We start from the raw sequence: 18,495 nt of genomic DNA on the forward strand, positions 1-18,495 counted from the left end.
TGTAGAAACCCTCCTGTGGTCCTGACAGAAGAGCTTTTCTCTACTATTTACAATTCAAATGAGGAGCGTACAATAACTTTCTAATGTGCAGTATTTGTATAGAGACTGATAACTTTATCAGGTGTAGAAGCAGAGCACACAATGTACAAAGGCTCTTTACTACACGTTACTTTGTGTGTGTGTGTGTGTGTGTGTGTGTCTGCCTGTCTGTCTGTCTGTCTCATAATGTAAATGTCATAAAACGACCAAAAAAGACACTAAATGATCTAAAAGACACAAAACAACCAAAACAGACACAAAATGATCTAAAAGACACATAATGACCAAAAAAAGATACAATATGATCTAAAAGACACAAAATGACCCCCAAAAAAAGACACAAAATGACCAAAACACTCCTCGTAGCTACTTCACTTCCACCATTTACATCATTTGTGGGCATTCTTCTCAAGTAAAAAAAAGGGTAAAATTAGGCACCAAATGTGTGTAACAAATGGTATCAACCCTCAAATTGCTGTAACAACGTATGGGACGTAACTGAGAATGAGACTGGACTTCAGATCCTGCTAACAGAATGTTCTCAACGCTTTAAACTCTTAAATCTGCACCAAACCAAACGATTTATGAGCAGAACATGTTGATTCACAGTGCTGAGCCACTTCTGTGTGACATCTACTGTTGACCTGCTGTCTCCACCTAAAAACCTGCTGTCCCCCTAAAAAAGCCAAAAATAGGGAATAGGCAGGGGTCAGGTGGAGTGGAAGATGTTTTTTTACCTTTATCTATGGGAGTGCACAAATGATAGAGTTTTAGGGATTAATAATTTATTCTTCAGGTCACATACTGAGCTCAGTAAGTGTGTTAAAATGTCAGAATGCTCTATACCATCTACAATCTAACAGTCATTAAAATATACGGCCGTGAGTGTATTGAAGGATTGTTCCAGAGGGGAGAAAATGTATATTATTTTATGTGCCTGCTCGACAGTTTGGATGTTATCATGTAGGAACATGACCATCTTTGTAGTCTTCAATGACGTGCAGGCGTACCCAGAGTACCTGATCACATTCACATGAGTCAGCCTACCATTACACTTCACTTCTGATTAATATGTACCTCTATTATTTGTCTTATACTTTAAATCAGCAGTCTACAAAACCAGGTTCCTTAACAGGTTACCGTCAGGTCTCAACCTATGTGTATTAAGTGTCATAGAGGGGTTGGAACATATCACCTCTACTTCCGGCAATGTAAATTGATAAAAAAAGATAAATGAGTGGCATTTTCCATTGCTACTACTGGCCAGAAAATGTATTTTAATTAACTGGATCAATGACAAACCACCTACTGTCACCTTATGATATAGGGAAATATTCAGGATCCTCCCCCATGAAAAACTTTCTCCATGGTCTGCTTGGCTCCAGACCTTAACTGCAATCTGGCAAACCCTGACACATCCAGAGAAATCCGGCCTGGCCCAAATGAGGGTCTCTCTGCGTTTTGGAGAACCGGCTGCTTGGTGTTCGAAAATATGTTATTAAACTCAGTCTGTGACACAGCAGTAACATCCGCTCCAGTGTCGAGTTTAAATGTGATATTTTTGTCCATTACATCAATCACAGCAGTCCATTTATCATCATCAGATGTCACAGTACCGAGAAAGACACTTTCCTCCTCTTTCCCTATGCTCTGTACAGCTTTGCCTGCACGGCACACACGCTGGTAGTGACCTTTTTCCACAGGAATGGCACTTGGCTTCATTGGCTGGACATTCATGCCTAGGGTGAGGTGTTCCACCACATTTGTTGCACTGGAAGCTTTTGTTGTTGTTTTTTTTGTTCTTGTTTTGTGGTTTTTCTCCATAACTTTTAGGTTTGGTGAATTTAGGCTTTCCCTTTTGGTGTCTGCCTTTGAACACTCTGTCCACAGAGTTACCACCCACACGCAGTACTCCACTTGCATCACTTCTCAGCATGGTTTGCTGCTTTTTTATCTCTTCTGATTGTCTTGCCATATTTATGGCCTTGTCCAGGTCCAAATCTTTCTCCATTTGCATGCGTTCTGAGAGCCATGTGTCAGCCAGGCCAACCACTATCCTGTCCCGGATCAGTTCATCATGTAAAGTCCCATAGTTACAATGCTCTGCTAGTGCAAACAAAGCAGTTACGAATGCGACCACAGTCTTGTTTGCTTCCTGTTTACGCATGTTAAATCCATAGACTGTATATAAATAATGGACGTATTCACCGTGACGTCCCCCATTGGTTTGTGGCTCGTTGGAAGCCTCAAGTTCAGCGTTACACTCGTCGCCATCTTGCGTCGCAATCTTGTTTCCGATATGGGGAGCAGACCATATTTGGACTGTGGAGGATCGAGAGGGATCTGATCACTGACTACACACCTCTCTACACCTCAACCTGACTTAGAGAAGCCTGTTTTATGATAAGTCTGTTAGTCCAACCAAATGCTGAACAAGACATTTTTACTGAACAAAACAATATGTCATTAAGTGAACATACAGTGTGAAAGGGTCAAAGTTATGAGACCAAATCGGTAAACGTCCTCTTTTCTATCTATATAACGTTATATATAACTTTATTGACACGTTGCTGTGGATACGCATTGCTCTGCTTAAATAAATAAATTGACTTTTGGTGAAATATAAACCATCTCATATTTATACATCGGTTACATAACGTTTTATATAACTTTATTGACACAGTGCCGTGGATATGTATTGTTCTGCTTCTCTCCTGATGACGGCTCGCCTTGTTAGTGACCTGTCAATCAAAGCTAGCCACGCCCCAAATCATAAGATTCTTTATCTTCTATTTTCTTCTAAATGGGGCCATTATTAGAACTATTGACATCAAATTGTCTTGAAGATGATTTTTTACTAGCGATTGAGACCATAGTGTTGTCCTGAAAACATTTTCTGATGTAATAAATCAAGTGAGAAGTTTTCAAATTTTGCACTGAAATGAATGGGCAGCCCCTGCTGGAATTTTCGGTGGATTGCAGGTTTAAGGCACTTCCTGATTGGCCTCCATGCTCAGACACGAGATGCTACCTCACCATCGCTGAGCTCTTCCAATGAACAACGCCTGGCTCTGCCCCCCGTTGGTCCAAGGCAATCCAAACTCTTTGCATTTCTTGTTTCCCGTTGGTGGAACCACTACAAGTTCCTACCAGAGAAGGGGCGTCCCTCTCTACCTTTAAAAACCTCCTGAAGACCCAGCTCTTCAGAGAGCATCTTCTTTCCTAGCACCACACGATAATTCTACTCCTTAAAGAATTGTCACTAGCACTTATTGCTGCACTAATGGCTCTTATTGCACGATACATAGATTGTTCCCCTTTTTTCCCTGTAAATCGCTTTGGATAAAAGCGTATGCTGAATGACTAAATGTAAATGTAAATATATTCACTTTTTTATGTATTTACTTTTTTATTTATTTCTACATTTATTCCCTTTTTATGTACAAAAAACACACCATGATGCCATAAAAAACAGAATAATTATGCAAAAATGATCATTCTCTAAAATACCGTGAATCATTTGCTCATACAGATCAGGAACATGCTCCTCTTTTTGGAAACAGCAGCTTTGTCATGCCAGACTCCATTGACAAAAACAGTAATTTTACCGAGTCATAAAAAAAATCCTCAATCAAAGTCGACATAACTAAAAATCAAATCCCTGAAGGAGGAGGGTTCAGAGAGATCAAACCACAGTGTGTGGTGTTATTGTATGTGTTTTATAATGTCTATTAAATGGCTGTGGGCGGTCTAGCATAGTGGGGACACACGGGGGCGCTGTGGACCAAACAAGTGTGCGTTATGATATACGAGAGCAGAAGGAGAGTTGAATAAAGTTTTCCTACATTCAGTACGTGGTCTCGCGCTACATCAATACAGTTAACACGACATGGTGTCAGTTGTGGCGCGATACTGAATCGTAGCGGAAAAGGTCCACCTGCAACAGGAGAGAGAAAGATGGGTGAGCAAGCAAAATGACTGACGGTAATGGCGAACAGAGGGTGTTAGCACAGCGGCTAACAAACCTGGCGCCACATTCAGCATTCAGCCACCGAAACCCTTTGATTTTTCCAAGCTGTATGAGTGGATAAAATGGATTCGGTGATTTGAGAGATTCCGCCAAGCAAGCAACTTATCTGCCAGCTCCGAAGACAATCAGTTGAATACACTGATTTATTGTATGGAAGGCGAAGCTGATGATGTTTTGAGAGGCCTAAAACTTAATGATGTAGACCAGCACCAATATGATAAAGTAAAGGATACATTCCACTCATTCTTTGTGGTGAAAAAGAAAATTGTTTATGAATGTGCACGATTTAACCAGGCAGCAATCTCCGTGTCTGAGCATGGAGGCAAACCATGAAGTGCCTTCAGCTGCATTCTACCGAAAATTCCAGTAGGGGGTGCTAAGTTTGGCTGCAAAAAAATCTGTCCATTCATTTCAGTGCAAAATGAGAACTTCTCACTTAATTTATTTTCTCAGAATTTTTTTTAGGACAACACTATATTCTCAATCGCTAGTAAAAAGTCTTCAAGACAATTTGATGTTAATAATTCAAATAATGGAGTTTTTATCTTCTTATTGTGTGACCTTTGACATTTCGGCGATGTCACTTCCTGTTGTTTCGCGGTTTTATTATTCCTCACTCGGCTTTTAGCCCTGCAGAGGAAAGGTAAGACCGCACAAGTGCTCTTGCTAATAGTGTATTAAAATGTAAAAAAAAAAAAAAAGCTAAATATAGATGCAAATTGGACTTTGTATAGGTCACATATGTTGTATTTTATTAGCATAATATATGCTCTATTGTGTATATCTATTTTTTTGTCATGTACAGCACTTCAGAGTAGCGAGTTAGCTCGCTGTTTTTAAGTTATGCTACTAGAGCATGGGGTACATGCCAAAGCTCTTAGTTCGCATCCCTGCTTCCCTCACTTGCGCCGTTCACTTGCGTCTTAGTCCCGCCCACCGGGGATGCATGGAGAGACGCAAGTGAGGGAAGCGGGGAGAGGGGAAACGATTTAAGACAAATGGGACGTCCTTCCCTCCGAAGCGTCACGTAAATCGACGTCCGTTTCTAACGACGGCGGCAGCAGATCACAGCTGGATCAGCTGTCAGTCGCTTTAACAGCTGGAGACATGCACTAATAATAATAATAATAATAATAATAATAAGTGTTTTCTCTGTTTAACAAACACCTGCACATGAATAACAACCTCCATTGTGTATTTATACTGTGAACTGTGTCCAGCTCAGGGTCACAGGAATGCCTTTATATTATTTATTTATTATTATTTGCTTCTGTATTAGGACGACGTATTAGGGCCAAGTATGAAAAAAAATACGGACCCGGGGGAGGGGGGTAATACTGGTCCATGCCTCACTGGGACCGTCCGGTGCCACAAATGCAAGCACACACACACACACACACACACAGACACTTCAAAGATGAATAAAGATTCCATAAACCAGCCACCATGGCAGCGTAAAGACGCATCACATGAGAATGCCCGTGAGGAATGAAGGCTGGGAACAATAAACCTGCTGCTGTGAAATAAGTTTAGACGAACGTTACACACTGTAACTGTCAAAAAGGAGCAGAGGAGGTCTGAAAGAGATCGCTCCGTGTGAACGCGAGGAGGAGGAGAGCGTCAGTCGGATCACTCATAAACAATCACTCTGATAAAACACCCAAAACAGAGCGAATGATGGAGAAGCGGAGACATCCAGCAGGTAGAAAGGAATGAAATGTGGTGATGTAGTACCATCACCTCATGTTATGTATTTTTAAGCATGCCATGGTGGCTTGGCTCTTCTCCCCTGGGTCCCTATTTATTTATTTTTTCATACATGGCCCTAATACGCCGTCGTAGTAGACGATCCTGGTGATAAATTAATTATTTAATATCCCAGAACATGATTGTGTCCGCTGAACACCGGCCAATATTTTATTAGGTTAGATGATAAAGGTAAAATGGAAATTATGTCACTCAGTAATGATCAGCCTGACGTGCGACTGATTAAAATGACAAACAATGTAAAAGTGTTTTGTGGGAGTTGGGACACTCAGCATTGCCTGAGACTTAAAATTATGACCTGAACTGGGCCATACACTGACAGGACTGGTCATTTACGGTTAGGAGAGTTCAGAGTTCAGGAAAGGTATGCATGGGGGAGCAGAGGATAGGATGTGGAGCTTCAGCAGACAACAACACACACACATAAAGTTTGATCAGTGAGATGTTCAATCCCCAGATGCTTGGTTAATGGGTGGTAACCAGTGCATATCATTTCCAAATTGACCAATTGCGTTAAAGAGCCCACCCATTGTACGGGATTTCACCAAAATCCAAGAAGCTATATGTAAAATCAGAGTTGCTTGTAAGCACTTTGTCCTGTGATGCCGTTGGGGTCACTTGGCAGAGTCCAGCGCTGAGCATTGCATTTGGCTATGATTCTTTCAATAAATGGTTGACTTTATTCATTCGTCCTGAGTGTTTTGTAAACCAAGTTTAGGAAAAAGAACCCGGGTGAGAGGTAGAAGCTGTAAAAGCTTTACGCTCTAACAGTTTCTTGCTGACGGACAGACTCTCATACTCTCTACTTTTTTTATTTTTAACTTTAATAATATCCATAATAAATCTGTATGGTGGAAAAAACAGATCACGAAAAGGAAAAAAAACTTCTAGAGCGATCTTTCTCTTAATTTATTATAAATGTAGAAATATGTTTGTGGTCTTTTTGTTGTTCAGAGCCACAATAAAACAGATTTTACCTACATGGTGAATCATATAAATAAAATATAAAACTTGTGGTGACACACTTTAGTTTAATCTGTGATCTGTCTTCACTCCGGTATGAAACTACAGCGATGTTGCGATGTATAACATCAGTCCGATCAGCTGCTGTGTCTATTCAATAAGTCAGGGGGCGGGGCCACCGCTAAAAGACTTCCGCATAGGTTGCTCTCGTGTATCCTCGCTTGTGCCTCCTCCGATATGCCTCCTCTATCCTCTATCCTCTATCCTCCGAGCACAAATAAGAGCTTTGGGACGGTCGTAAAGATGGCACCCGCGAAAGAACTTCCGGTAAGCGAGGATAGAGGAGGTGAAAATTAAGAGCTTTGACATGTACCCATGGAGACCGTTTCTGATGCAGTTTGTTGGTATACTTTCCTTTTAAAGGTGTGCTTTTGGAGACTGGTCATGAGATGTTGCTGTACTGATTTTTATGTGTTTTACACAGGTATGTGAGTTCCCCTATTTGTTATTTTGTCATGTTGTTAATTTATAAAATATACTAAAATAGACTGCTGCTGTTGGGTGGAAAAATATTTCTGTGATTGCACAATTGAATAGGATGTATTTTGTTTTATTGATTTCATTTAATGTAATTGAACATAGTAAATGCTATTTAACCCTGCAGAAGGGGTGTGCTTTTGGAGACTGGTCATTAGATGTTGCTGTACTGATTTTTATGTGTTTTACATAGAATAAATACGCCCCAGCCAAGCAGACCAGCAGTTGTCAGCATCTCCTTCCGAAGTTTTAGGCCAGACCGGCTACAGTTATATAGATATAAAAAAGGACGTTAAGTGGTTTGGTCTTATAACTTTGACCCTTTCACTGTATTTTCACTTAATGACAGTTTATTTGAACGTTTTGTTCAGTAAAAATGTCTTAACTGCGTTTGGTTGGACTAACAGACACTCCAAGGAGTCGCTGCTCAGTTTTCTGAGGTAAGAAAGATACATTTTGTTTTTGTTTTGCTAGCCAAAACTAACATCCCAGTTAATGCTTCAATTAATGCAAACATGGATTAGCAGCAGCCATAGGCGGCGCCAAGGAGGGGCTTGCCGGTGCTACAGCTCCCCCTAGTGGTGGCATAGCACCCCTGCAGCACATGAAATCCAATTAAAATTCATTAAATAAAATATTTTTTAATTTTATCGCATGCGCTTTGTGTGTAATTTCTGTCAGTGTATTTCTTGATATTAACATGAGGTCAAAGGTGAAATGTCAGGTGTCACGTATTTGCGTCGGCTACGTTATTATTGTTTGAATGTCTATGGTCAGCTGAAAAATGAAGCGTTTCCTCACCTCGACATCACCATCGGATGGCCCCCCTACTTCTCGTTGTCCTCCTCGCTTGGAGAAAGATACCGTTATGGACAACAGTACCTCAGAGTCAGATGGGGAGTCGGAGTCTACCGCGACCGCCTCAACCGTTGGTCCCCGATCTGCACCCGGGGAGATAACGGCCGGGGACGCCGGGGCAGAGGGGCCGCATGATCTCAGCCAAGTCTAGATGAAGAACCGCGACAACCTGTACGCAGGTTCCCTAAACAGACATTCGGTACTCAGCGAAGGAGTTTTAACCGTGCTTGGTATGAACAATATGGATGGATGGAGTTTTCAGTTACCAAGGACTCAGCCTTCTGCTTTTCTTGCCGGCACTTCATCCCGCGGCTAGTGTGTTTCGTTCCGAGCCTACTTTTACTGCGTCTGGTTTCCAGATTTGGCTTAAAGCACACAAATGTTTAAAAGTCCATAATGTCAGTGCAGATCATAAATAGTCACTGGCAATGACTGTGCAGTTATTTTAAAAAAAACATTACAAGACAACATTAATCTGACTAAAAAGGAAACTGAAAAAACACACTGATATACTCTAAACTAAGTATACACACTTAACAACAGAAAACAAAGAACATTCAGCAATTCAATTAAAAAGGCATAGTGCCAGAGTGACCGTACTGTGCAAAGTGATGAAAAAAATGTTTTTCTATGAGCACCCCCAGTCAATGCTGGAGCACACTCATAGCACCTGCAATCAAATTTATCTGGTGCCACCCATGGCAGCAGCTTCTCTCAGTCAGGTTGAGGTGTAGACAGGCTGTAGTCAGTGATCAGATCCCTCTCCTCCTCCACAGTCCAAATATGGTCTGCTCCGCATATCGGAAACAAGATGGCGACGCAAGATGGCGGCGAGTGTAACGCTGAACTCGAGGCTTCCAACGAGCAGTCCACAAACCAACGGGTGACGTCACGGTGACTACGTCCATTATTTATATACAGTCTATGGGTGGCATATGCTAGGGTGACCAAGCGTCCTCTTTTGCCCGGACATGTCCACTTTTTACGTCCTGTCCGGGGCGTCCGGCCGGGTTTTATAAATTCACGAAAATGTCCGGTGTTCACTGTTTTTCATAGGACCAGTACACGTGCACGTAAATTGACCGGCGCTTTGCACACAATTTTGCGAGACGTAATTACCAAGACGCTGCCTTGTGGGCGGGTCAGCGCCGCGCACACACACACACAGAGAGAGACAGAGAGCAGAGCAGACAGAGGGCAGATCGAACAGCGGAGCAACATTTCACGGGAAATGCCGAAGCGTAAGTGCAGCTTCACAGATGAACTGCAAAAAAAAATTCCGACGTACCGTCCCGGACGGGACAGGTGGGAGGCGGAGTGCACCGTGTGCAATGCTGGCACATACTGTATGTCTCAGTGTCTAATAAAGGTGCTGGAGATCTCAAAGCTCAAAGCTCAAAGACAACTAAAGATGAAAAGTATAGATCCTTTTTGTTTGTTAAGTTAGTATCTTTGTGAGACTCTTCTATTATTTATCTTATTGCAGTTATTAAGAGATATATTGTTGAAGCTAGATTTTCTAACAGAAGAGTTCATATTTAGAACATTATTTCATATTATTTATTCATTTATTTGAAAAGAGTCTACGAGAGCTATTATGTTGTTACAAGTTTTTACAGATTTCATTTTATTTTATTACAGAAGTTAATTTTGCACCATTGAAGCGTAATAAAGCATGTTCATCAACCTCCGAGAAGCCTGTCTGAATTTGTGTCTTGAGGCCGTGCCGATTGTCCTCTTTTTTGGAAATCAAAATATGGTCACCCTAGCATATGCCTGAATCAGGGCGTTCAGGTAGGTGGGGGCAGTACCGGAGACAGCTTTGTAGGCCAGCATTAGAGATTTGAATTTGACATGGGCTGCAACAGGTAGCGGATGAGGGACGAAAAATGACATAAGTAGAAATAAGTAAATACATTTTTAAAAAGTGAATAAATGTAGAAATAAATAAATGCATTTAAAAATAAATAAATACATGTGGAAATGTAAAAATAAATGTAGAAATAAATCAATAAGTAAATAAAAAATTTAATAAAGAAAGAAATAAATAAGTAAATACATAAAAAAGTTAATAAATGTAGAAATAAATCAATAAGTAAATACATAAAAAAATGTAGAAATAAAAAAATGCATTTAAAAAATAAATACATGTGGAAATGTAAAAATAAATAAATACACATGGAAATGTAAAAAAAAAATGCAGAAATAAGTAAATACATAAAAAAGTGAAGAAATGTAGAAATGAATAAATACATTTATAAATAAATAAATAAATACATGTGGAAGTGTAAAAAATAAATGTAGAAATAAATAAGTGAATACATGGTGTGTTTATTGTAGCCTACATAAAAAGTGAATTCATGTAGAAATGAAAAAATTCATTTAAAAAAATACATGTGGAAATGTAAAAATAAATGTATAAATAAATAAGTAAATACGAAGAAAAACATTTGAATACATTAATAAATAAATACATTTATAAATAAATAAATATACGTGGAAATGTAAAAAAAAATGTAGAAATAAGTTAATACATAAAAAAGTGAAGAAATGTAGAAATTAATAAATGCATTTATAAATAAATAAATACATGTGGAAATGTAACAAATAAATGTATAAATAAATACAGAAATAAATCAATGAAAATGTAGAAATACAGAAATAGCTAAATGAATAATGTTTTACATGTAAAAATGTACGTGTATATTTTGCATTTGTTTCTACATTTTTTCACTTTTTTATGTAGGCTATTTATGTCTTCATTTGTTTCTACTTCTGTCATTGTTCGTCCCTCCTAACTCTGCTCTACTTTACCTGTATTAAAAGCTCTCAGCTTAATGTAAATAAATAGTAATAAAACTATAAGTCCAGTATCAGCTGAGTTATGTCTCCCTAGTTTCTTTTCTCCGTCTCTTGGAGCAGAATCGAAAGTGAAAGCGTCTCCGGGGCTCAGTGTGTCGGTGAGCTCAGACCGGACGGCAGCATGGAGGGACCCGACGGGACCGAGTGTCCGCCCGTGACCGTGGAGGGGGCCTGGAGTCCGGATCAGACCAAGACCGTGAGGAACAAACTGCTGCTGTACTTCCAGAGCAAGAAGAAGTCCAGCGGGGGGGACTGCCGGGTGGAGGCCGGGGACGGAGCTCCGACGGCCGCCGTGTTCTTCCGATCCGAGCAGGGTCAGTCTGCTACACACACACACACACACACACACACACACAGGCACCGTCAGAAACAGCTTTTAATCAGCTAAAAATTCGGATCTAAGTCGGTTTAATCACTTTCTGAGACTCATCCTGATGAGATCAATCAGACACGGAGACAAACTTCCGCTCCGGATCCGGATCGATCCAATAACTAAATTATTTAACAAAAACACTCTAATATTTACTTTATTCATTTCACCCTGAATTAACGTGTGAGGTTCCGAACTTTCAACCGATGACGTCATTTAAAGCCTCAGATCTGCTTAATAAACACATTTCCTAACCGATATTTGATAACCAATAAAGTGAGAGAAATTTCATTTAACCCATAAGGACCCACGGTGACACGGGTGTCACAAACATTTTAAATGTCCTAGAATCTCCCATATTCAGCTTTATGCTTGACCTAAACTCATTAAGTCCCTAAGTGACACATACTCAACACTCGGTCATTTGACTGTTTGACAAGCAGTGACTTCTCCAAATGTGGGTGTGACAGGAAACAGAAATGTGAAAAAGTAGCTTATTTCAAAAAGCTTATTTTTTGTTACTTGGCTAAGTTAAAACCCATTTAACAATTCTAATCCGTTAAAAAGGTGTCCTTTATTGCATTTAACCTATTCTGACCAAATGTCCTGAACAAATTAATATAAAACAAGTAACAAAAATATCGATGTGACGTATACGTCACATCGGACTTTTAACCTAAAAATTGTCATGAAAACCTGATGTGACATATTTGTCACAATAACAAAAATGGTAATAGGCCACTCAATTTTTTTCACCTTTTAAATTATTTTTGAATTAATATATGCTCTGCTGCTCAATTTAAAGTACATTTGACTAAATATAAAGAAAAAATAATCCTATATATTAGCCTGATCTCCTCCTGTGCAGTTGAGCCTCAGGACAATCAGACAAGGCATTAGTGGAGGTCAACAGGCCACACATTTTAAAGAAGTACAACACTTTCATGGGTGGGGTAGACCTCCTTGATGCATGTGTTACAAAATCCAAGAACCACATGAGGTCACGGAGGCGGTACCTCTACCTATTCTGGCAAACCATCATGTTAGGCCTTCTTAATGCATGGTTGATCTACCACCATGACTGTAAATTACCTAGTGTTGTTGTGATGACTGGCTGTATTTGTATTTAATTGTAATGATAACTGTGTTTAAATGTTGTAAATTGTCTCTTTCTATGTTGCTTTTCTTGGCCAGGTCTCTCTTGGAAAATCAATTTTTATTTTTATTTTTTTTTAAATCTCAACAAGACTTTTACCTGGTTAAATAAAAAAGGATATATATAGTGTCCCAAAGCCAATGAAACAAAGGAGCTTCCAGAGGTTGCACTAGCCTCATTCTCTGGCAGGCACAAAGAGGCCACCCATCACTTGACGCCTCAGCTCCTCCAATACTGCCCCAGAGAGTTTGTGTCGGAGTTTCAGATGTAGTTCACACCGACCAGGTTGCACACTGGCCGGTAAAATTTCATAAGTGTGACCACTGCAAATTCTGTAAAATGAATGCAACCAACACCCTTTGCTTCACTGAGGAAAAAAAGTATTTTCAAATCTTTCAAAACGTTTTGGCCGGGGCTAAACTGCCGAAGATGCTTAATAGATGTAAGAACTGAGAAACATTGTTCAAACATGGTGCTGATCATACAAAAGTTTTGTTTCCCTTCAGCATGTTTTGTTTTTTTAGCACCATGTATGTTTTCTCTAATACATAAGAGTGTTTTTCAGTGTTCTACAGCTACAGTAGCTTGTTGAGAAGCCGCCAAATGAGGCAGTGTTATTAATATCGATTTTATTATTGATTTATTATTATTTTGTTATTTAAAAACAAATCTGAAATGGAATTTTTGTCTAACAGCACTATTAAAGTCACAATTATGATATATGTTATTGAGATGAAAACAAAAAAGCAAATGGTTATTTATTTTAATTTATTATTCATTTATAATTATTTTGTTACGTAAAAACAAATCTGAAAAATAATTTGTTGTTAAACAGCACTATTAATGTCACAATTTGTATATATGTTGTGGAGATTTAGGCAAATTTGTGTTTCTGTAATCAGAAAATGTGTCTAGTTTATTCATTTAAAAATAGGAAATATCATAAAAATAAATGCCATAAACGCCCAATATGACATATATGTCACATTACAGATCATTGACACTTAGGGGTAGTATTTTTTTTAAAAACATCAGAAATGTGTTCTATGTGCTCCACTTGGTCTGTGGTATATACCCCATAGTTTTCCTTCAAGGATTTCTGGGTCTGGGTTCTTATGGGTTAAAATAATTCATAAATTTTATCCATCCAATCAACATATTGTTAGAAGATTCAAAAAAGACATTGATGTGAAATGCACTTTCTGTTCTGAACATATTGAAACTGTTACTCATTTATTTTGGTACTGCCCCTTTGTCCAAGGTCTCTGGATTAATATGTGTAACTTTATTGCAAGCAATGTTGATAAAGATTTTAAGTTGTTTTGGAGGCATGAAGTATTTGGGCTCTTTGACTTTAACAAAAGTAAAGAAAAACTCAACGAAATATTTGTTATAAACCTCATCATACTGATGGCGAAATTTCATATTTCTAAATGTAAATTTTCTCGAAGAAAACCATCTTTTGTTGCCTTTCACAGTGAGCTCAAGCAGTACATCGCTTCTGTTAAATTCTCCAACAACCAAAAAGCAATTAAAACAGTTGATATTTGTGAACTATTAAATATATTACTGTAAGCTCATATATTCAACAGACCCATTGTTCTTCATCACCGGGTCTGCTCTTTTCAACATGAGGCATATGCTCACCTACATTTTGATAAACTTTTGCTTGATACAGTTCAACGGGTTTCTTATTGGTCACTGCTGCCATGTTTTTGGGGGCAGCATAGTTCATCTAAGCTCAGGTTCCTTGCTATCACTAAGCTTTCTAGTACTAGTACTAGTAGGTTTATGATTCTTGTTTTTTTGTTGTTGTTTTTGTCTGTCCCATCTTTTGTTTACTTCTTCTGTAAGGTCATGCAGAATTTTGAGTTCAACTCACTTAATATTGTCTCCTTAAATGTGAGAGGTCTAAGAGACTTAACAAAGAGAAAAGCGCTTTTTGTATGTAAACACACTGAAGCAGATTTAATTTTTCTACAAGAGACTCACTCTGGTGAATCTGATTGCAAATTTTGAAAGTCACAATGGGGAAATTCTGTTTTTTTTTTACCATGGCACTAACCACTCTGCTGGTGTTATGATTTTACTCCACAAGTTTATAGGTGACATTATTGAATCGGCTACTTCCAGTGAAGGAAGGTGGTTGATACTGATAGTTAATGTTGATAATGCCTGCTTTCTTCAATGTTATATATATGGTTATAATTCTCACATCTCCAATAGGATCTTCTTCTCTGATCTTAGCAAGGTATTTGAGTTACAAAATAAGTATTCAAATGCTCAAATTATTTTATCAGGTGACTTTAACGAGACCCCCGACAGCCTCATAGACCGATTCCCTCCTAGTATATCCCAGGGCTCTAAAACAAATTACATAATCTCTTCCTTATGTAGCCAATTATCTGTAGTTGATGCTCGGCATGACAACATGCAGGACTTTACTCGATGCAATGGCTCTAAGACCCTTAGATCTAAAATAGACTTTTTTCTTGTCTCACACCCTCTTCTGCAGCATGGTAATGGTCCTGTACTTATATAGCACTTTTCTAGTCGCTTTGCGACCACTCAAAGTGCTTTACACTACAGACTGCACTCATTAGAGGTTACCCTAAAAGGTGCCACCTGCCACCATTGGGAATTCATTCTCACAACAATGAAAGCAGCATCTGGAGCAATTTGTGGTTCAGTATCTTGCTCAAGGATACTTCGACATGTAGGCTGCCATGGTCAGGGATCAAACTACCAACCCCCTGATCAGTAGGTGACCGCTCTACCAACTGGGCCACAGCCGTCTGTTATCTTCATACTCCTCTAACCGACCATAAATTGATATCTCTTAAGTTGTTGACCTCTGATTCATCTAATGGATGCTGCGGTTACTGGAAATGTAACACTTCACTTTTAGATGATTCGACTTTTAATTCCTCTGTCATAGAATGCCTGTCTGAGTGTTTTGATCCTGATGCAGAATCATCATATTGGAGCAAATGGGAACTATTCAAGTTTAAGGTTAAGAGGGCTTGCTATCAAACGTAGCAAGCAGCTGGGAAAAAAATAGACTTCTGGGATGAGTTAATTGATGATATTGACGGGAAGAAAGCATGGTTACTGCCTTTATAAATTTTGCATCTCTAATAAGATTAAAGAAATACACTAACATTTTATACAAAATATACACTTGCAATGCAATGCTATCTAAGTTTATGGATATGGACAGTAAATGTGTCTTCTGTGATGTGGAGGAATCTATTGCGCATGCATTTTTTGAATGTAATGTTGTGCAGGATTTTTGGATGGACTTGAGACCAAAAAAGATGTCTTTGTTATTTTACTCATTGTAACAGATCTGTTGAATTTGTAACCAATTTCTTAATTCTCTCTTGTAAGTTCTTTAAACACAAACACAGATTTCTCAGAGCGAAGCCAAAGTTTAAGGTGTTTCTACTTGACTTCAACTATCTTCTTAAGTCTCTCACAATTGTAAAAGACAAAAAAAAATGAACTATTTCTTCAATATTATGACAGCCTGGTGAATGTAAAACTTTAATTTCTATATCATAACTATATGATTTGTTTTTATCATTATCAGTGAATGCACAGACTTTATGTACTTCGTACTCTCTGCGTGACCAATGAATGTACCTCTTTTTCTTTTTCTTCTTTTTTTTCTTCTTAGTTCTTTGTTTCATGACATTTGTTTCTTGTAATCCCTTTTTGTCTGACCTCATGATTGTAATGTTCCTTAATTGTCAATAAAGACAAAAATAAATGAATAAACACATTTCCTAGCATGCACCGCTGCTGGTGGATCAATAATGATGCGTTTTACCTTTTTATAACACACAACAACACACAACAATACACAAAATAAAAAGGTGAATGTGAGATGGATGAAGTTTTTCTCGTCTTCTTGTTCAAACAATATGTTAGGTTACAATCATCAACACAGATTCACCTGTCAGTCAATTTCACATTATATATAAGTATGTCTTATACAGTTTATTAAACCGATTTATAGTTGTTATATGTTTGATCTCATCGTCCAAAATGTTCCATAAATTTACTCCACAAACTGAAATAAATTGGAAACCTGCGGTGGAATGTAACTAAGTACATTTACTGTATTTTTAAATAAGTATTTCCATTTTATGTTTATACTTCTACTCCTCTACATTTATCTGACATTTTTAGTTTAGTTTCAGGTTAGATTTAACATTAAAAAAAAAAAATTTAAAGCATTTAACAGGATATAAAAATAGAGTTAAAATGAGTCAAACTTTACATAAATGCATCAATAATAATAATCTAATAATATATTTAGAGTATAAAAAACAAACAACTAAAACAAATCTGCATAACGAGAATTTTTACTTTTTATACTTTGAGATCATTTTGATGCTTTTATACTTCAGTGAGTTTTGAATGCAGGACTTTTACTGTAATTTCATAGTTGGTATCAGTACTTTTACTGCAGTAAAGTAATCTGATTACTTCTTCTACCTCTGTTAGAAACATTTGATGTATTTGTCTGTTTACCTGTAATGATGAGACTGAAGTTAAGAGAAACTTCTGCTGTTTGTGTCACTTTGATCTTGTGACTGTTGACTGTCTGAATGTTTGATGTTACTGATGTTTGGGGATAAATTAAGTCATTTTGATTTTGTTTGCTGTGTTCCAGTGAGGCAGCGAGTCCTCGCCCGGCAGAACCATCAGATCGTCGTGGGGAACCAAACCATCCAGCTACGACTCACTTCTGCTGCAGTAAGTAAACACCAAGTCACTTTAACCTTTATTATATAGATTAATATAGATTAATATCTCAGGATAATGGATGGTAACAATGGAGCGCTTCACAATTCTATCAAGGCCTGATTACATCTTTTATTTTAAGGTCACAATAATAAAATAATTAAGTTCTAAATATTTTATTCATTTTTGTTTAGGAATAAGAAACTACAACTAAAGATGAAAACAAAATAAAGTTTATGAGATTTTATTAAGCACCAGGTCAGAAAAAACTGAAGTAGTGACTGTGTGAAATATAAAAGTTGTACAGCTGCTCAGCCTGTAAATGTTTAACTTCTCTTCTATAAAACTCAAATCATGTTTGACCTTTGACCTTCATCGTCACAGTACAACTACAGAAACAGAATACAGAATATAACATTGAAATCAGAGCTGCCTCTTCACGATGTTTCTTGGACATTTTTTATTGTTTTTTCAAGCTGCTAATAATAAAACAATGAAAAGCTGTGAACACGCCCAGCCAGAGTCCAAACAGCAGCAGAGTCAGTCAGTCTCTTGTGTAGAGTCCAACGTTCGAGAGAGTGTGTGTGTGTGTGTGTGTGTGTGTGTGTGTGTGTGTGTGTGTGTTTGATGGATTAACAAAAAATGTTTAGAGGAAGTAAACCACCTGATTCAGAGAATTTAGTAGTAAAATGAAGTATTCTTCATTTTTATAATTTTATTTTTTCTCAATCTCTTTTTTTCTGTGATTTATCTATTTATTTATTATTTATTTTTTAAAATATTTTTCTATCATTTGTATAAGTATTTGCAGTTGTTATTTATTTTCTATTATTTTTATTTAGAATTTTGCATTTATTTATTTTAAAATTTATTTATTTGTATCTTTCTATTATTTGTTCATTTTTATTTTAGTTTTTTATTTCTATTGTTGTATTTATTTATTTTTATATTATTTATTTATTTAATTTTGTATTTATTTATTTTTACATTATTAATTTAATTCTATTTTGTATTTTTTCAATTTTTTTTATTTATATTTTTGTATTTATATATTAATTTATTATTTATTTATAGTTTTGTATTTATTTTTTCTTTTAATTTTCTTTTTCTTCTATTAAATCTATCTTTCTATTAAAATCTCTCATACTCTCATAAAATCTC

The 18,495-nt window shown here is 37.4% G+C and overlaps 1 protein-coding gene across 1 annotated transcript in view; it reads left to right on the plus strand.

Annotated features, from left to right (window-relative positions):
• The first annotated feature begins 10,979 nt into the window (after window positions 1–10,979).
• Window positions 10,980–18,495, plus strand: part of LOC131974831 (protein mono-ADP-ribosyltransferase PARP14-like) — a 74,545-nt gene continuing 67,029 nt past the window's right edge. The window contains exons 1-2 of the mRNA XM_059337314.1: window positions 10,980–11,370; window positions 17,264–17,346. Of these exons, the coding sequence (XP_059193297.1) occupies window positions 11,178–11,370; window positions 17,264–17,346 (276 nt within the window). The 5' untranslated portion in view covers window positions 10,980–11,177. The remainder of the gene's footprint in view (window positions 11,371–17,263; window positions 17,347–18,495) is intronic.

The sequence above is a fragment of the Centropristis striata genome, chromosome 7, assembly GCF_030273125.1.
Source record: "Centropristis striata isolate RG_2023a ecotype Rhode Island chromosome 7, C.striata_1.0, whole genome shotgun sequence".
NCBI lineage: Eukaryota > Metazoa > Chordata > Actinopteri > Perciformes > Serranidae > Centropristis > Centropristis striata.